This window comes from Amblyraja radiata, chromosome 1, assembly GCF_010909765.2.
Source record: "Amblyraja radiata isolate CabotCenter1 chromosome 1, sAmbRad1.1.pri, whole genome shotgun sequence".
NCBI lineage: Eukaryota > Metazoa > Chordata > Chondrichthyes > Rajiformes > Rajidae > Amblyraja > Amblyraja radiata.
In genome coordinates, this window is record NC_045956.1 from 73,331,709 (window position 1) to 73,350,657 (window position 18,949).

Below are 18,949 nucleotides of genomic sequence, written 5' to 3' on the forward strand. Positions count from 1 at the left end.
CATTGGAGAGGATTCAGGGGAGGTTTTCGAGAATGATCCTGGGGATGATTGGGGTAACGCATCATGAATGTTTGACAGCTCTGGGCCTGTACTCGCTGGTGTTCAGAAGGACGAAACCTCATTAAAATAGTGAATGGCCTATATACAGTGGATGTGGAGTGGATATTTCCACTAGTGGGAGAGTCTAGGATCAGAGGGCACAATTTCATAACAAAAGGACAAACATTTAGAAAGTAGATGATGTCAAACGGTGGTGAATCTATGGAACTCATGCCACAGATTGCTATGGAGGCCAAGTCATTGGGTATTTTTAAAGCAGAGATTGACAGGTTCTTGATTAATAAGGGGTGTTACCAGGTAGGGCCAGCAATGGCTGCCTCGCCAACAGTCCAAACTCCAGTGGGGGAAGTCCCTCCCTTCTTTTGTTGTTTGTGTTAAACGTATGTATTTAGTGTTCTTTTGCTTGTTTTATGGGAGGCGTGGGTGGGGGGGGGGGGGGGTTGGGGGAAACTTTTTCTAATCTCTTACCTCGACAGAGATGCAATTTTTATTCCATATCGTATTTCCATCCACACTGCGGCCTAACATCGAGGAGTTGACGGCCTTTGCTGGAGACCGATTTCGAGAGCTCCACCGCGGGTGTCTGCGGACTTTAGCATCACAGAGCCAGCAACCCCTTTGCCAGGGATCAACCTGTGAGTACTACCGCGGGAGATTGCAGGACTCTAACATAACGATGCTCGCGGTCTCTGGTCAGAGACCGACTTCAGGAACTCCAAGCCGCAGGAGCTTTAATCGCCGGCTCCGGGAGCTTCGATCACCCCGACTGCGGATGGTACAACTGCCCCGTCCGCGGGAGAATAAAAAAAGGAAGGAGTTTGGACTTTATTGCCTTCCATTACAGTGAGGAACTTGATGAATCCGCTGTGATGGATGTTTATGTAAACTTTTATGTAGTTGCGTGTCTTGTTGCTTTTTTTTAGTATGGCTGTATAGTAATTCGAATTTCATTGCACCTTAATTGGTACATGTGACAATAAACTGACCTTGAAACCTTGAAAGGTTACGGGGAGAAGGCAGAAGAATAGGGTTGAGAGGGAAAGACAGATCAGCTATGATTGAATGGCAGAGCTGACACGATGGGCTGAATGGCCTAATTCTGCTCTTATGAACATGAATCAGATTGTTTTCTGTGCATCATATGTTGAGGGGCTACCTGATAGAACATATAAAATTATGAGCGGCATTGATAATCTTTTTACAGAGTGGAAAAGTCAAACACCACAGGGCATCTCTTTAAAGTGAGAGGGGAACTTGACGAGAAGGTTTTTTTTAATGTGGAACATGCTGCCAGTGGAAGTGGTGGATGCAGAATCAATACCAATATTTAAGAGACATTTAGACATGCAGATAAACCTGAGGGGATGGAGGGTTATGGACTATTGGAAGCAGATGGGATTAGTTTAAATTGGCCTCAGGGTTGGCACAGACATTGTAGGCCAAAGGGCCTGCTCCTGTGCTCTACTGTTCTATGTACTATAAATACTCAACGTCAAATTCATGTCACCATGACAAAGATTTTATTTGCTTAGCTGAGATTATCTTTAATCTTCAAACAACTATTTTTAAACAACTAGTAAGTTCACAGAATTAATTACACACTTACTGAAATTTACAATGAATGCATTTTCTTGGCCAATACTTTCAAAAATCCCAAGAAAATAAACATCAGAGGCACAAGCAGGACTGCCAACTCTCACGCATTGAGCATGAGACTAACGCATTTGAGGAAATTCTCACGCTCTCACGCTGATGGCAGAAGTTCTCACGCTCAAAAAAATATTTTAAAAAATATATGAATTAATAAATAAAGTCACACTCCTCCACACTCACCAATAAGAATAGTTTTCTGTCGAAGGTTCCCCGTAAAGAACGAGCAATTTAATTGGCTTAAGAGACAGAGAGTTTGACCCTTCTTCAGACTCAAGCATTTCTCCAGCATTTCTGTCTACCGCTCTATAGATGCTGTCTCACCCCCCCACCCCCCCCCCCCCCCCCCCCCCCCCGCCCGAGGCTCCGCTCCCACCTTCCCCCCCTCACCGACGGCCGCTCTGTGTCCAGCGGCCGCTCTGTCAACACCCCATGGAATTTTAACCCCGGCCCGGAGCCAGGAGCGGACCGGGTGAGTGGGGGCATCGATGCCGCCTCCGGAGCCGCGATGACGAATCTCGGGCTAAATCTCCGCTCCGATGCCCGAACTCCGGGTCACTGTCCCTTACCTCCCCCGGACCCCCGTGTCACTGACCCTTACCTCCCCCGGACCCCAGCTGGACAGAGCACCTGGGCCGGCCCGCAATCCCGGGAGGGGGGGAGAGAAGGGAAATGCTCCCCGGACATCGCCGAGTCTCCACTCACTCGGAGTGTTGTCACCGCTTCACTGACACACACTCTCACACACAACCTAACACACACCCCTACACACACACTGGCACACACAAGGTTTAAAGGGATATGGGTCAAATGCTGATAAATGGGACTAGTTTAGATGGGGCATCTTGATCTGCATGAACAAGTTGGGATGAAAGGCCTGTTTCCATGCTGTAAGACCATGACACACTGTAGAAAGGGTGCAATTGCTCTGGAGAGAATCCAGGGGCGATTTATGAACATATTGGCAGGGCTAGAATTTTTGTTTCACCTTGAAGAAAGATTTGATAACTGGGATTGTATTCTCTGCAGCAACGGAGATGAATAAGAGACTTAGTTGAGGTGAATAATATTATGAGAATTGGACTTGTTTCGCTTAATAAAGAGTGTAAGAAGGAACTGCAGATGGTCGTTTAAACTGAAGATAGATACTAAATGCTGGAATAACTTAGCAGGACAGGCAGCATTTCTGGAGAAAAAGAATAGGTGATGTTTCGGGTCAAGACCTTCAGACTGAAGAGGTTGAAAACCAGCAATAAAACACAATGACTGGAGATGTGTGTTATCCAACTAAGGGCAGTAATCAGAATCATGTGTTCATCTTTATTGACGTGACACCATAATAAATATTACAGAAAAAAAATTAATGGGGTGGCACGGTGGCGCAACGGTAGAGTTGCTGTCTTGCAGCACCACAGACCCAGATTTGATCCTGACTATGGGTGCTGTCTGCACAGTATTTGTACCTTCTCCTTATGACCACATGGTTTTCTGTTGAAATTTCAGTTTCTCCCACATCTGACAGAAGTACAGGTTTGTAGGTTTATTGGTTTCTGTATACTGTCCCTGGCATGTAGGATACTACTGGTGTATGATAGATTGCGGTTGGTGTCGACTTGGTGGGCAATACCATGTGATTGGTACCCTACCTGTTGCCCTAAACATTTGTTCCGCCCATCAGCACAACACAGCATGGTGTACATTGCGTAGTTACTGACCTTAACAACTCCAACAGCACTTTTAAACCTACAGCCTCCACCACTGAAGCTGACAAAGGTGGCAGATACAGCGGAGCACCATAAGTAGCAATGTTACAAAATTTTGAGATTTTAAAAATCAAGTCTGTAATTTATCCCATCAGATAAAGCATAAAAATAAGTTTAATTTGACACCTAATTCACTTTCATATCTCAAGTATTTAAAAAGTTATGGCCATTTTCATACTGGGAAATGAGCATCTTGTTCCCTATTGATTTTCTATGGACATAACAAAAAAGCTGTGATCGTGAACAGTCAAAAGCCCATAACATTCTTAAAAATTAAGAGAACTGAATGAAATTTTCAGTTATCATAGATTGAAGCATTCTGAAACAAATATAAAATAATCTTACTTGGATGACCTGAAATTAAAGCATATAATTAGTTAGTTACCTAATTGTAGCTAATTTCAGACTTCAATTACTAGATCTAAACATCTATTCATTTCTTAATAAATGATTAACATTTTTAAATAGCCTAAATGTCCAAATAATATTCACAAATAATTCACAATAAAACATGATTTTAAAATCTCATTTACATTAATTTATAGGCCAAATGGAAGGAATTTAGTGTTTAATTGCTGTAAATAAATGCCCATTTAAATCAGCTTTCCAGTGGGTCCCTGTGGAACGCGCTGGTTTAGAACGTTCACATTGCGGTAGATTTGTGCCCCAAATGCCGAGAAAAATACTGCGGGATATAATGGGCCCAAATTGAGCTACTCGCAATATTAAACTTTGTATAACGGGTTCTTTAGAAGCCCTTTTTAATGTAAAAATATATAGCATACCTTCAGATATTTGCTTTATGACACCCTGCGGTTGTTGGCGGTCGCGGGTTTAGAGATTGATTTTTAAACTACTATAACTATTATTCAAGGCCTTTAAACCTAATAATAGCTTTTGCGACGGGGTCTTCCAGCGATTTTTCGTTAATAATTAACTAGGCTGAACATTTTCGATTGGAACAGCTTAGAGAAAATCGCGTTTTAAACCCGCCCCCTCTAAACGGCGCCAAAATCGCGCACACCCGCAGCGACAGATTTTCAATGACGCTTCAGGTAGGCTTTGCAACATACCTACCATAAGCTGAGTTTACTCTCCAAGATACACAGCATCCAGACCCCAAAATATGTTGTGTAGGAAGGAACTGCAGATGCTGGTTTAATACAATATATTGCTGTTCCTTGAACATTGCTGGGTCTAATTGCTCGAGATCCCCACCAAACCACCTTATGAAAGTACCTTTACTGAAAGGACTGCAGCAGCACACCACTACCTTCACATCAGCCATTCAGGATAGGCAATAAATGGCCTGTCTTGTAAGATCCACATCTCTTGTATGAATAAAAAATATATTGTTGGCCCAATGCAGTACTGTGATCTCAGCCTTTTTATATTTCATATGATGTAAATCCAAATTGGTTGAAGACTGGCTTGCACAATGTTAGAAACCTTAAGTGGTAGCCAAGATCACCCACTCAGCACTGCTGGTTGATTTTGGTTGTAACTGCTTTGACCTAATGTATTTGATACCGATATCTCGTTTCCAGCATTGTTAGACATTTAGGTGCCTATGACCACTCGCAACAGTACGACAGGACTGCAGAATTTAAAAATGATCCTTTTTTTTTTAATAGCTCACTAAATTGCTTACTGTATGCTGTTTAGTGCATTGTATTGCACTACAATAGTCAGCCTCAAAATTCCTTTTCATGTGATCATTAAAAATAACACAAACCTAACAAGGGAAATAGGTGTATGCATTATCTAACTAAAATAGATCATTACTCATATCTGAATGTCAAGGGGGGGGGGGGGGGAGTGATTGGAGCCAGACTGCCGGAAGAATTGGTCAAAGCTACCCATCTTACCAAGAAGATAAAAATAGAAATACTGTCCTAGAACCCACAAACAATAAATCAATCATTTATAAATGTAAACTTTTGTAAGGAGAAATTATTCACCAATAATTTAGAATGCCAATTATTTATGTGACACTTTTATGGAGTTAGCGTCGAATCTGTAGCAATACCAAAATCTAAATGTCCATCATCCCTTTGTGAATCTCAGGTAATTAGTGCTCACACTGGAGATCATAAAAGCAAACCCCGGTTTAATTAGCATTCATTAATTCCCATTTGCTAGTTGTTGGATAACAATCAGTAATGGAAATCCTTGTGACTTTTTACGTGCACGATTAGACAAACTGAAACTCAGCATAATTCAGTCCAATTACTGCAGCACTAAGATCAGCAAATTCAGATTGTTATACCCGAGACATACCCTCATTCTGTGCTCAGAGACTAAATCATGCATGTAAGGTACTGACAGCAGCTCCCTTTCCTGTTTCAATTATATTTTTAAGATCAAATTGAAAAATTACAACTTTTTATGCAGGAGTTAGAGAGAGTAAATTGGACAATTAAGCAATTATTGGGCAAATCCATATCTCGTACATCAGAGTTGTTTAAAAACCAAATTATCATAGCATTTTACCAATACGTTTTTACCATTTTACCAATTTTTCCAATAAGAGGATAAGGATGTCGAGGATGTTTGTAAATTCGGTCAAAAGATAAACAGAATCATATGTAAAGATTAGGAAGAGGAAAATAAAGCAAATAGTGAAGAACTGAAGCAGTGAAGGTTAACTGTGATGGATCCTTCTTCAGTGAAACTGAAGAAGGATCCATCACAGGTATTAACCTCTCCATAATCAAAGGAAATCTATAAAAAGCGCTGCGTACAGAAGGCAGCTAACATCAAAAATCTACACCATCCTGGCCACAATCTAATTACACTGCTACCACTAGAAAGGTGATGCAGGAGCCTAAGAACCATTACCTCGAGGTTCAATGATAGTTTCTTCCCATCAATGATCAGAGTTCGTTGTACAATCTTAACCACAACTCTACCTCAGCACCGAAGTACTATGGACTATGCATCAGAGGTGAACTATTATGTTCTGGTTACCTTATATAACACATAATATATTATATTACTGCTAATTGTATATTCATGTGTTGTTTTGTTTCATTAATGTGCCTTCAATAGTGGCAGCAAGTAAGAATTTCATTATTCATATTCCTGGAGTATACAACAATTAAATATTCATCACTCAGACAGGCCATAAAAAGCCATTGGGTAAAAGAATCCCAAATATTTTCATATTTATGTCAAAAAGAGGGTAACAAGGGACTACTCAAAGATAAAGGGAATTTATGCTTGGAGTTAAAGAATGTAGTACAGGTACTAAACAAGCATTTTACCTCAGTATTTGCAAAAATGGAACATGGAAGATAGCGAGAACCATAAGGGGTATACTAAAGATAGACACAAAGTGCTGGAGCAATTCAGCGGGTCAGGCAGCATCGCTTGAGAAAAAGGATGGATGATGTTTCGGGTCGGACTTAAACTTCTTCAAACTTATGGGGTATATAAACATCTGGATAAACAGGGTCTGATTAGGAACAGTCAACATGGATTTGTGCCTGGAAGGTCATGTTTGACTAATCTTCTTGAATTTTTTGAAGAGGTTACTCGGGAAATTGATGAGGGTAAAGCAGTGGATGTTGTATATATGGACTTCAGTAAGGCCTTTGACAAGGTTCCTCATGGAAGGTTGGTTAAGAAGGTTCAATGGTTGGGTATTAATAGTGGAGTAGCAAGATGGATTCAACAGTGGCTGAATGGGAGATGCCAGAGAGTAATGGTGGATGGTTGTTTGTCAGGTTGGACGCCAGTGACTAGTGGGGTGCCACAGGGATCTGTGTTGGGTCCACTGTTGTTTGTCATGTACATCAATGATCTGGATGATGGTGTGGTAAATTGGATTAGTAAGTATGCAGATGATACTAAGATAGGTGGGGTTGTGGATAATGAAGTAGATTTTCAAAGTCTACAGAGAGATTTATGCCAGTTGGAAGAGTGGACTGAAAGATGGCAGATGGAGTTTAATGCTGATAAGTGTGAGGTGCTACATCTTGGCAGGACAAATCAAAATAGGACGTACATGGTAAATGGTAGGGAATTGAAGAATGCAGGTGAACAGAGGGATCTGGGAATTACTGTGCACAGTTCCCTGAAAGTGGAATCTCATGTAGATAGGGTGGTAAAGAAAGCTTTTGGTGTGCTGACCTTTATAAATCAGAGCATTGAGTATAGAAGTTGGGATGTAATGTTAAAATTGTACAAGGCATTGGTGAGGCCAATTCTGGAGTATGGGGTACAATTTTGGTCGCCTAATTATAGGAAGGATGTCAACAAAATAGAGAGAGTACAGAGGAGATTTACTAGAATGTTGCCTGGGATTCAGCAACTAAGTTACAGAGAAAGGTTGAACAAGTTAGGGCTTTATTCTTTGGAGCGCAGAAGGTTAAGGGGGGACTTGATAGAGGTCTTTAAAATGATGAGAGGGATAGACAGAGTTGACGTGGATAAGCTTTTCCCACTGAGAGTAGGGAAGATTCAAACAATGGGACATGACTTGAGAATTAAGGGACAGAAGTTTAGGGGTAACATGAGGGGGAACTTCTTTACTCAGAGAGTGGTGGCTGTGTGGAATGAGCTTCCAGGGAAGGTGGTGGAGGCAGGTTCGCTTTTATCATTTAAAAATAAATTGGATAGTTATATGGACGGGAAAGGAATGGAGGGTTATGGTCTGAGCGCAGGTATATGGGACTAGGGGAGAATACGTGTTCGGCACGGACTAGAAGGGTCGAGATGGCCTGTTTCCGTGCTGTAATTGTTATATGTTATATGTTATATATGTTATATACTAATATGCTAGAGCAGTTTCAGATCAAGGTGATGGTGGTATTGAATCTCTTGACAAGCCTAAAGGTTGATAAGTCCCGGGGGTCCAATGAGAGCCATACAAAGTTATTGAGAAAGGCGAGAGGAGATACCACGACCTTGACAAAGATCTTTGTATCCTCTCTGTTCACAGATGAAGTTCCGGACACTGGTTTAGGGATTATCCATTAAATAATGTTGTTGAACCTCTTTTCATTGGTATGGAAACTATTGGAGAGGACTTATAGGAAAATAATACACTCACATTTGCAAGACAATGGAACAAGAAGAGACAATCAGCATGGTTTTCTCCAAGGCAGGTCATGTCTTACCAACTTGATTGAGTTTTTTTGAGGAGGTGATGAAGGTGATTGATGATGGTAGGGCATTGGTGCTGTCCACATGAATATTAGTTTAGCATTTGATAGCCTGATCCAGAAGAATATGAAGATGGGATCCAGGGTGACTTGATAGTTTGGATTCAGATCTGGCTTACCCATTGAAGACAGAAGATAGTAGTAGAAGGGTGTTATTCTGGATGGGGGTCTGTGACCAGTGGTGTTCCACAGGGATCAGTGCTAAGACATCTGTTGTTTGAGATATATCTAAATGACTTTGATTGTCATGTTGCAGCTTTCCAAAATTTTGAGTAGGCTATATTTGGAGAATGGTATGCAATTCTGATTGCCTCATTGCAGGAAGGCTGTGGAGGCTTTGGGGACGGTGCAGAAGTGGTTTACGAGAGGGTGAGTAAACTTGGATTGCTTTCTCTGAAGTGATGGAAGCTGAGGGGATACCTGATGGAAGTTTATAAAATTGCAATGCATAGATGGGGTAAGACAGTCAGAACCTTTCTCACCAGAGTGGAAATGTCAAATATTAGAGGGCCTAAATTTAAGGTACAAGAGGGGCAACATTTAAAAGAGATACATGTGGCACAAAATTGGTGGGTGCCTGGAATGCGCTACCTGGGACGGTTGCGGTGGGAGCCGATAAGATAATGGCATTTGAGGGAGTTTTAGATAGGCACATGAATATGCAAAGAATGAGGGGGATATGAATTGCATACAAGCAGAAAAGTTTTGTTTAATTTGGCATCATGTTCGGCATACCTTGTGAGCCGAAGGGTCTGTTCCTCGGCTGTCCTGTTTTATGTTCCATGTCCTAGATGTATAGCTTTTCAGTGACAGTCATATTTCACTGAAGGCATCTAAGCTTCTTTATCAAAAACAAGGATTCAAATATTGTTCCAAGATGTGATTAAAAATATTGTGGTACTAGTTGAACGAAAATGGGCTTTGCATTTCATTGTCTTGTCTGACCACCAATATGGATATAAAAGATTGCACAACTCGATTCAAAGGTTCCTCTCAGGGTTCTGGTGTGCAACAAACAACAACAAAAGTGGATTCATAATTACTTTCACTGCTGATTAAAGAACCCTGCAATAACATTAACTGATTAACACTGACATTGTGGAATTCTCTGCCTCAGAAGGCAGTAGAGGCCAATTCTCTGGATGCTTTCAAGAGAGAGTTAGATAAAGCTCTTAAAGATAGGGGATATGGTGAGAAGGCAGGAACGGTGTACTGAGTGTGGATGATCAGCCATGATCACAGTGAATGGCGGTGCTGGCTCGAAGGGCCGAATGGCCTATTCCTGCACCATTGTCTAATGTCTATTGACTTCAAATATGATTCAAAAGTGGAATAACACTGATGGTGGAAATCCAAAATATCAGTTTGGAGATTTTCAAGACCTTCTGCTTTGCTTGAATTGTTTTTGAGATTTTTGAAGACAATGAACAAACCATTTAAATTCAACATAAAATGCATTGTAAGCCAGCATCTGCAGTCCCTTGTACCTACCAAGTGCTTTGTGTTTTACTTAAGATGCCAGTATCTGCAGTTTCTTGTGTCTCCATCTAAATACAAGCTCTGTTTTGTTGTTATCATACAAGATTATTCTACAGGAAATTCGAAAAAATATGCAACATTCAAATATGCAAGTCTCCAAAAAAACAAGCCAATTTCCTCAAGACATTTAAGAAAAAATGAAATAATTGGTAAACAGAATAAATTTTAAAAATGCAGTCCATGTGTGACACAACCATCATTAACATTAGCACACTAATTGTAGAACTTAACCAAAATAACACTAATAATAGAAAACCGCAATCAACAAATCAGTTTCCAGAATTATTCAAGAAGGAACTGCAGATGCTGGAAAATCGAAGGTACACAAAAATGCTGGAGAAACTCAGCGGGTGCAGCAGCATCTATGGAGCGAAGGAAATAGGTAACATTTCGGGCCGAAACCCTTCTTCAGACTGATAGGGGGTGGCGGGGAGAAGGAAGGAAAAAGGAGGAGGAGGAGCCCGAGGGCTGGGGGATAGGAGGAGACAGCCCGAGGGCTGAGGAAGGGAAGGAGACAGCAAGGGCTAATAAAATTGGGAGAATTCAATGTTCATGCCCGCAGGATGCAGACTCCCCAAGTTCTACAATTAGTGTGCTGTTCCTCCAATTTCCGGTGTTGCTCACTCTGGCCATGGAGGAGACCCAGGACAGAGAGGTCGGACGGGGAATGGGAGGGGGAGTTGAAGTGCTGAGCCACCGGGAGGTCAGGTAGGTTCTTGCGGACCGAGCGGAGGTGTTCGGCAAAGTTTCTCCAGCATTTTTGTGTACCTTCCAGAATTATTCAGTTATCTTTCAATCTGACAGGTTAATATTGGTGAAGAGTAAGTTATTCTTGCCAAGAGATTAGTTTTTCCTCATCAGATATTCAGCCGTCATTACTACCAACTACTTGTATTATTTGAATCCCTGTACTCACCCTATTAAAAACCGGTAGCATCATATATAGCTTTTCTTCCTGTTCCTTCTGAGTCATATGCCGAGGTGAATGACAGAGTTCCATGAAAAGACGACGAAGGTGCATTAGACCAAGTGCATTATCCTGCGGACTACACTCTTCCTGCCGTGGACGGCCCATGATTCTTTTCACCATGTTCATTTTTCCGAGTTTCCCGAAAGTACGACCAATCCTGTTGAATAAGAGTTCTAATATTAATGTATTTAAATGTATCAGTATGTGCATAATAAACAGTTTGTCCACAGAGAATGTTTTCACATTGGGTACTCTGTATTGACTTTATATTGACAATTTCCCAAGATAGATTCTTCCTTGAAAGGATTTCAGGACAATTTGGAATTCGAAACAAAATCAATTTAGCTGATAATAATTTTAATTTGTTGCAAGAATGATACAAATAATCACTTTAAGGACATTAAACACATCATGGAACATAGAACACTACAGCACAAGAACAGGCCCAATGTCACACAATGTCTGTGCCAAACATGGTCCAACTTCATCTAATCTCAAGCCTCTTATGCCTCATTCGTGTCTACCTCAACCACGAGGCAACGTGTGCCAGGCACCCTCCACTCTGCGTAAAAACAAAATGTGCCCTGCATACCCACTTTAAACTTTGCAGCTCTCATCTTAAAACTCCGCCCGCTAGGTTTTAACATGTTCACCCCGGGAAAAAGGATCAGACTGTCTCCCGTCTATGTCTTGCATAATTTTATATTCTATCAGGCCTACCCTCAACTTTCAACGTTGCAGAGAAAACAATCCAAGTTTGTTCAACCCGCTAATCCAAACCTGTTCTCCGCTCCCTCCAAAGCCTCCATTTGCTTGGGGCAACCAGAACTGCGCACAATATTACAAATGCAGCCCAACCAAAGTCCTATAAAGCTGCAATTTGACTTCCTGACTCTTATACTTAATGCCCCAACCAATGAGGGCAAGCATACCATATGTCTTCCTTACCCCTCTATCTACTTGTGTTACCACTTTCACCCCCCCCCCCCCCCATACGTGCAACACCCGACGTTTAATCAGATTAAACTTAACCGGCCAATGTTTTACCTATTTTGTAGCTGATCTATATCCCGCTGTATACTTTGCACACCTTAGGCAACTCTACCAATTTTGCTGTAAACTTACCAACCAATTTATTTACTTTTAGGTCCTAGTCATTTATATACATCATATACATCAGTGGTCCCAGCACAGATTCTTGCAGATCTCCATGTCACAGATCTCCAACCAGAATAACAGTCTCTATCACTAACTTCTGTCCACTATCAGTAACCTAGTTCTGCGGCCAAACGACCAAGTCACTGTGGATCAAAAAGGAATAAGTATTGATTTTAAAAAGCATAGGGACAGACAATAGAAATCATGTCCAAAAGGTGTTCTGCTTCAAGATTTATAGGATATTTTTAGTAAGCTTATGATATTTAGTTTAGGTTGGTCGCCATGTAGCATATTTTAAACTAGAAATATATTTTAAATCAAGGGACTTGCCGTCATTCCTTAATCTCCCTACCTTACTGCATCATCATCCCTCTCCCATAGCCCCCTCACCACTCCCCCACCCAACCCTCCCATAGAAAACTTGGCTATACACTCACATGCTACAAGAGCTGCAAATAGATCTGAATTTGGCTTGTATAATAATGCAATTTTTCTGAGTTACATTACATAAAAAAGAAACCAGAGCTAGTTTAATACAGCGAGTTTAATTTGTTCCAATTTTTAAAATGTACTCAGCAGTATAATCACAAGACCATCCCACGTCAAATGATTAATAAATAGATTGTTCACACTTTGTCATATTTGGCTCTGTTAAACTTGTAACCACATATCTACTCATCATAATAGCACTTATGTATAGTCATACAGCATGGAAACAAATGCTTCAGTCTACCCTTTGACAATCATCAGATCCATTTACACTAATCAAGATTCAAGAGACATTTATTGTCACATGCACCAATTGGTACAGTGAAATTTGGGGTCAATCCTGTATTAATCCTATTTTATTCTCTCCCCATGTTATACTAACACTACCAGTCATCCACACACTTGGAGCAATTTAAAGTGGTCAAAAAATCTACCTGCTAACAGATTTTTCCGATGCAGGGAAACCCACATGGTGACACGGAGAATATATAACCTCCAGACAAACATTACTGGGTATTAGGATATAAAGCTGTGAAATATACTTGTACCTCATTTCTATATTATTCCCATTTATCAGCTTTAGGTCTGTGGCCTTCAATACGTTGGCAATTCAAGTGCTTGTCATGATACTACTTCAATATTGTGAGAGTACTTGCCTCCCCCACCCACTCAGGCAATGCATTCCAGATTACAACCATGCTGTGTAAAAAATCTACGTCAGATCCATTTTAACCTGTTCACTGCCAAGTTTTTTTTTCATTATTGGCCATGACCCGCGTATACTCGAGGGGGGCACTTAACAGGTTAAATCCTCATCCTAAACCTGCGTCCTCGGGTTTTAGTATATCTACCCCATCCTATGCCCCTCAAATTTGTTATATTTCTATCAGGTACCTCCTGTCCTACGAACCCGCTCCACTCTCCAGTCTACCTTCATAACTGAAATGCTCCATCCCTGATAACACTCTGATGAACCTCCTCTGCACCCTTTCTTGAACCACCCTGTACAACCCTAACCGCAACTCTACCAGCTACGGACTTTCAACTGCAATGGTTGTTCTATGTACTTTGGTTTTTGCACCATCATGATATGGTTTAAAGATTCAAGATTCAAGAGAGTTTATTGTCATGTGTCCCAGATAGGATAATGAAATTCTTGCTTTGCTTCAACACAACAGAATATAGTAGGCATGAATACAGAACAGATCAGTGTGTCTCAGGGGCGGAAATCCCGTGTTTTGAGAGGTGGGGGACTTCCCCCCAAGTTTTTGTAATCCGGATTTTAAAACCCGGTAAAATCTCCGCTTTCCGCGAGACAGTGGGGGTGGGACTGCTGATCGTGGGCGCCGATTGGACGAGAGAGACGTCGGTCAGCAGGCAATGGACATGATGATTCAGCGAGATCATTGGAGGAGGGAGGAGTAAATAAATAAACACATGGATAAATAAACAGATAAAGTGCAAATAAACAGATAATGGGCTATTAATGTTCAGAGTTTTGTTTGAGATGAGTGTAATAGCCTGTTGGCTGTGGGGAAGAAGCTTGGAATAAGAGTATTTATTGTCTATTTATTGTTGTTGTTACATCTATACTATTACTAAAAGTCTCATCTTGACCACTTCCTGTCTACGTTGTAAATACATTTTAGAAAAAACGCTACCCTATATTGCTATGATTTTTCGCCATCTTACTCACCGTTCTCCTCTCCTCCAACCTCCTCAGGTTTTTTCCGATCGGTCAAATAATAAAAAAGTTATGAATGTTTTAAAAATTGTGAGATCAGCAGATTGGTCTTTTCGCCTGTCAGTCACCATGATGAAGGTAACGCCCCTTCCGGGGGTCAGGAGAATAAAACCCCGGAGGCCGGACGCGAGTCAGTCACCACGGTAGACCGTGAGTGAGAGTTGAGTCCAGAACTGTGAGTCTATGCCGTGAGTGAACTGAACTGTAAGTCTGGACTGTGCATGAAGTCAATAGTTGGTCTGCACTGTGCTGCTTGAACTGAATTGAAGGGTGGGTCTGCACTGTGCTGCTTGAACTGAATTGAAGGGCTGGTCTGCATTGTGCTGCTTGAACTGAATTGAAGGGTTGGTCTGCACTGTGCTGCTTGAACAGAATTTTGCCTCATTCCGGAAGTCCCGCTCACAGCGGAAGTCCCGTTCAATGGTGAGGCCACGCTCAACCGCCTGAGTAGATTCAAGAGAGTTTTACTGTTGTATAAATGTTGTGTGTGAGAGTGTGTGATGGATGATGTGAGTGTGTGTGTGTGTGTGTGTGTGTGTGTGTGTGTGTGTGTGTGTGTGTGTGTGTGTGTGTGTGTGTGTGTGTGTGTGTGTGTGAGAGAGATGGAGGGTGTGTGTGCGCGTGTGTGATGGAGGGTGTGTGTGTGTGTGTGTGTGTGTGTGTGTGTGTGTGTGTGTGTGTGTGTATGTGTATGTGTGTGTGTGTGTGTGTGTGTGTGTGTGTGTGTGCGATGGAGGGTGCGTGTGATGGAGGGTGCGTGTGCGTGCGATGGAGGGTGCGTGCGCGTGCGATGGAGTGTGTGTGTGACTGTGTGTGTGTGTGTGTGTGTGTGTGTGTGTGTGTGTGTGTGTGTGTGTGTGTGTGTGTGTGTGTGTTTGAACTGCCAGCCCACCAGCCGCGAGTCGGCTGCCAGCCCACCAGCCGCGAGTCGGCTGCCAGCCCACCAGCCGCGAGTCGGCTGCCAGCCCACCAGCCGCGCGAGTCGGCTGCCAGCCCACCAGCCGCGAGTCGGCTGCCAGCCCACCAGCCGCGAGTCGGCTGCCAGCCCACCAGCCGCGAGTCGGCTGCCAGCCCACCAGCCGCGAGTCGGCTGCCAGCCCACCAGCCGTGGGTGAGTCGGCTGCCAGCCCACCAGCCGTGGGTGAGTCGGCTGCCAGCCCACCAGCCGTGGGTGAGTCGGCTGCCAGCCCACCAGCCGTGAGTGAGTTGGCTGCCAGCCCACCAGGCCTGAACTGCGAGCCCACGAGGCCCGAGCAAATGAGTTGCCAGCCCACCAGGCCCGAGCGACTAGGCTGCCAGCCCACCAGGCCCGAGTGACTGAGCTGCCAGCCCACCAGGTCCGAGTGATTGCCAGCCCAAGAATCCGTTTGGCCCACAATGTTCATACTAGCCCTCTGGAAACCAGTCCCTTCGGCCCACAGCACCCATACTAGCACTCCATAAAGCCCCCCCACTGGCCACCAATATTGGAATTGGTGGAGAGGTGGAATATTGCATTGGGGGACCAGTCCTCCGCTCTGACTATCTACCCTATCTATGCCTCTGATAATTTTATATATTTCTATCAGGCCTTCCTTTAACTTCCAACATTCCAAAGAAAACAATCTAAGTTTCTTAAACCTTTCCTTTTAGCCAATACCCTCTAACCCAGACAGCATTTTGGTAAACTTTTTTTCTGCTCCCTCTCCAAATCCTCCACACCCATCCTGTAATGGGGCAACAAAAACGCACAATATTCCAAACACAGCCTAACCAAAGTCCTATAAAGCTGCAACATGACTTCCTGACTCTTATCCTCAAAGGCCCTATCGACTAGGGCAAGCATACTTTATACCTTCTTTACCTCTTGTTGTTACATCTAATGTGCTATAATACCGCAGCAAGTAAGAATTTCATTATTATGATGCATGTCTGGTGCTTATAATAATAATAATACATTTTATTTATGGGCGCCTTTCAAGAGTCTCAAGGACACCTTACAAAAATTGAGCATGTATAGGAAAAACATGTAAGGGGAATGAAATAAATAGTAGAGACATGACTAGTACACAAAGTAAAGACAGAATTCAATACAAAACACAGCATGAGGCAATTAATGCACAGATGAAAAGGGACGGGGACGTGGGGCTAAGGATAGGCAGAGGTGAAGAGATGGGTCTTGAGGCGGGACTGGAAGATGGGGAGGGACACGGAATTGCGGATCAGTTGGGGGAGGGAGTTCCAGAGCCTGGGAGCTGCCCTGGAGAAGGCTCTGTCCCCAAAACTGCGGAGGTTGGACTTGTGGATGGAGAGGAGACCGGCTGATGTGGATCTGAGGGACCGTGAGGGTTGGTAGGGGGAGAGGAGGTCAATGGGATATGTGGGGGCCAGATGGTGGAGGGCTTTGTAGGTGAGGACCAGGATTTTGTAGGTGATCCGGTGGGAGATGGGAAGCCAGTGAAGTTTTTTGAGGACTGGAGTGATGTGATGCCAGGATTTGGTGTGGGTGATGAGTCGGGCGGCTGCGTTCTGGACCAGTTGGAGTCGGTTGATGTAGGTGGAGCTGATGCCAAGGAGAAGTGAGTTGCAATAGTCCAGTCGGGAGGAGATGAAGGCATGGATGAGTCTTTCAGCAGCAGGCGGTGTGAGAGAGGGTCTGAGTTTGGCGATGTTGCGGAGATGAAAGAAGGAGGTTTTAATGACATGGCGGATGTGAGGCTCAAGGGAGAGGGTGGAATCAAAGATCACGCCAAGGTTGCGGGCCTGGGGAGATGGGGAGACAGTGGTGCCGTCGATGGTGAGAGTGGGGTTATTGATTTTGCTGAGTGTGGCTTTGGAGCCTATGAGGAGAAATTCTGTCTTATCGCTGTTGAGTTTGAGGAAATTATGTTGCATCCAGGTTTTTATAGCTGACAAACAGGAGTTGATATGGGAGAGGGGGGGGGTTGTGGGGGGATTTGGTGCCAAGGTAAATCTGGGTGTCATCAGCGTAACAGTGGAAGTCCAGATTGAAGTGGCGGAGTATCTGACCAAGGGGGAGGATGTAGATGATGAAGAGGAGGGGGCCGAGTACGGAGCCTTGGGGAACGCCTTGAGTGACTGCGGCTGTAGCAGAGGTGTGGTTGTGGAGAGAGATGAAGTGGGATCTGTTGGAAAGGTAGGAACGGAGCCAGCTGAGTGCAGAGCCTTCAATGCCGAGGTCCTTGAGTCTGGTGAGCAGGATGTTATGGTTCACTGTATCGAAGGCTGCGCTCAGGTCGAGGAGGATGAGGATGTTGAGGGAACCAGTGTCAGCAGAGGTGAGGAGGTCGTTGAGGACTTTGAGGAGAGCAGTTTCTGTGCTATGGAGGGGGCGAAAGCCAGATTGGAGGGGTTCAAGTAGGTTATACGCAAGGAGGTGGGAATGAAGTTGCGACGCAACGATACGCTCCAGGGTTTTTGAAAGGAAGGGGAGGTTTGAGATTGGGCGGTAGTTAATGAGAGAGGAGGGATCAAGACCAGGTTTCTTATGACAAACAAACATTTTTCAGTATATTGAATACTCCAGGTGTGACTGAACATAATGGTTTAATGTTGTCCCATAGTAGCGATGTTACAATACTTACCTTCAGCGGCGCTGCAGTTCTGCCACTGGCCGTGTGCGCGACTTTGGCGCCTTTTGGGGGGGGGGGGGGGGGGGGAGAATAAAATGGCATTTTCTCCTGCCTGTCGGAGTCGAACTTCCTCAGGCTGTTAAGCTGCTGAAAAATAATCGAGCCGACTGTCGTTCTCTGAAGTTTTTGTTTTTTTTAAATCGCGGGACAATTTAATCCCTGAAGTAAAATAAAAAGCTACTTCTAACGCCGTCAACGCCTACAACGGGACGGAACTCACGTAGGGGGCAAAACAAAATGTAAGTTGTTTATTTTACATGTAAACTTGCTTCTTAGGATGACTTTAATCAAAATCTCCTTGGCGATAATGTGATTTTGACCCCATACGAACCGGCAGTGTTTTTCCTGCCGATATGGGGTTCAAATTCACTGCAACCGCAGCGTTCCAATCGATCGCGTTCCACAAAAATCCACTCGCAAGATAATTAAAATGCCCATTAATTTACGGGAATTAAACATTAAATTCCTTCCATTTGGCCTATAAATTCATGACAATGAGATTTTAAAATCATGTTATATTGTGAATTCTTGTGTGAATGGTATTTGGACACTTAAACCCGTCTCACGGTGCGAGTCGACCCACGAGTGACCCCGAGTTTAAAACAAATTAAACTCGTGGTAATCACGTACAATTAATGTAGCGGGAACATTGGAACTCTTGGACGCAACTTTGCGACTCGTGGCGCTAACGGCAGGTACCTGGGAAACTTGTTAACTCTTGAAAATTTGAAACATGTTTAAAGATTTCCATGAGTCAAATTTACTCTTGAAGTTAA

At 43.3% G+C, this 18,949-nt stretch overlaps 1 protein-coding gene across 4 annotated transcripts in view; it reads right to left on the reverse strand.

Moving 5' to 3' along the window:
* Positions 1 to 18,949, reverse strand: part of wdfy3 (WD repeat and FYVE domain containing 3) — a 280,679-nt gene that overhangs the window by 232,790 nt on the left and 28,940 nt on the right. For 3 of the 4 annotated variants that reach the window (XM_033024126.1, XM_033024134.1, XM_033024105.1), the window contains exon 3: positions 11,097 to 11,307. In XM_033024126.1, coding sequence (XP_032880017.1) covers positions 11,097 to 11,276 — 180 coding nt within the window. In that variant the 5' untranslated portion in view covers positions 11,277 to 11,307. Of the gene's footprint in view, positions 1 to 11,096; positions 11,308 to 12,275; positions 12,449 to 18,949 lie in introns of those variants that run through there. The other variant, XM_033024115.1, reaches the window with a different exon arrangement.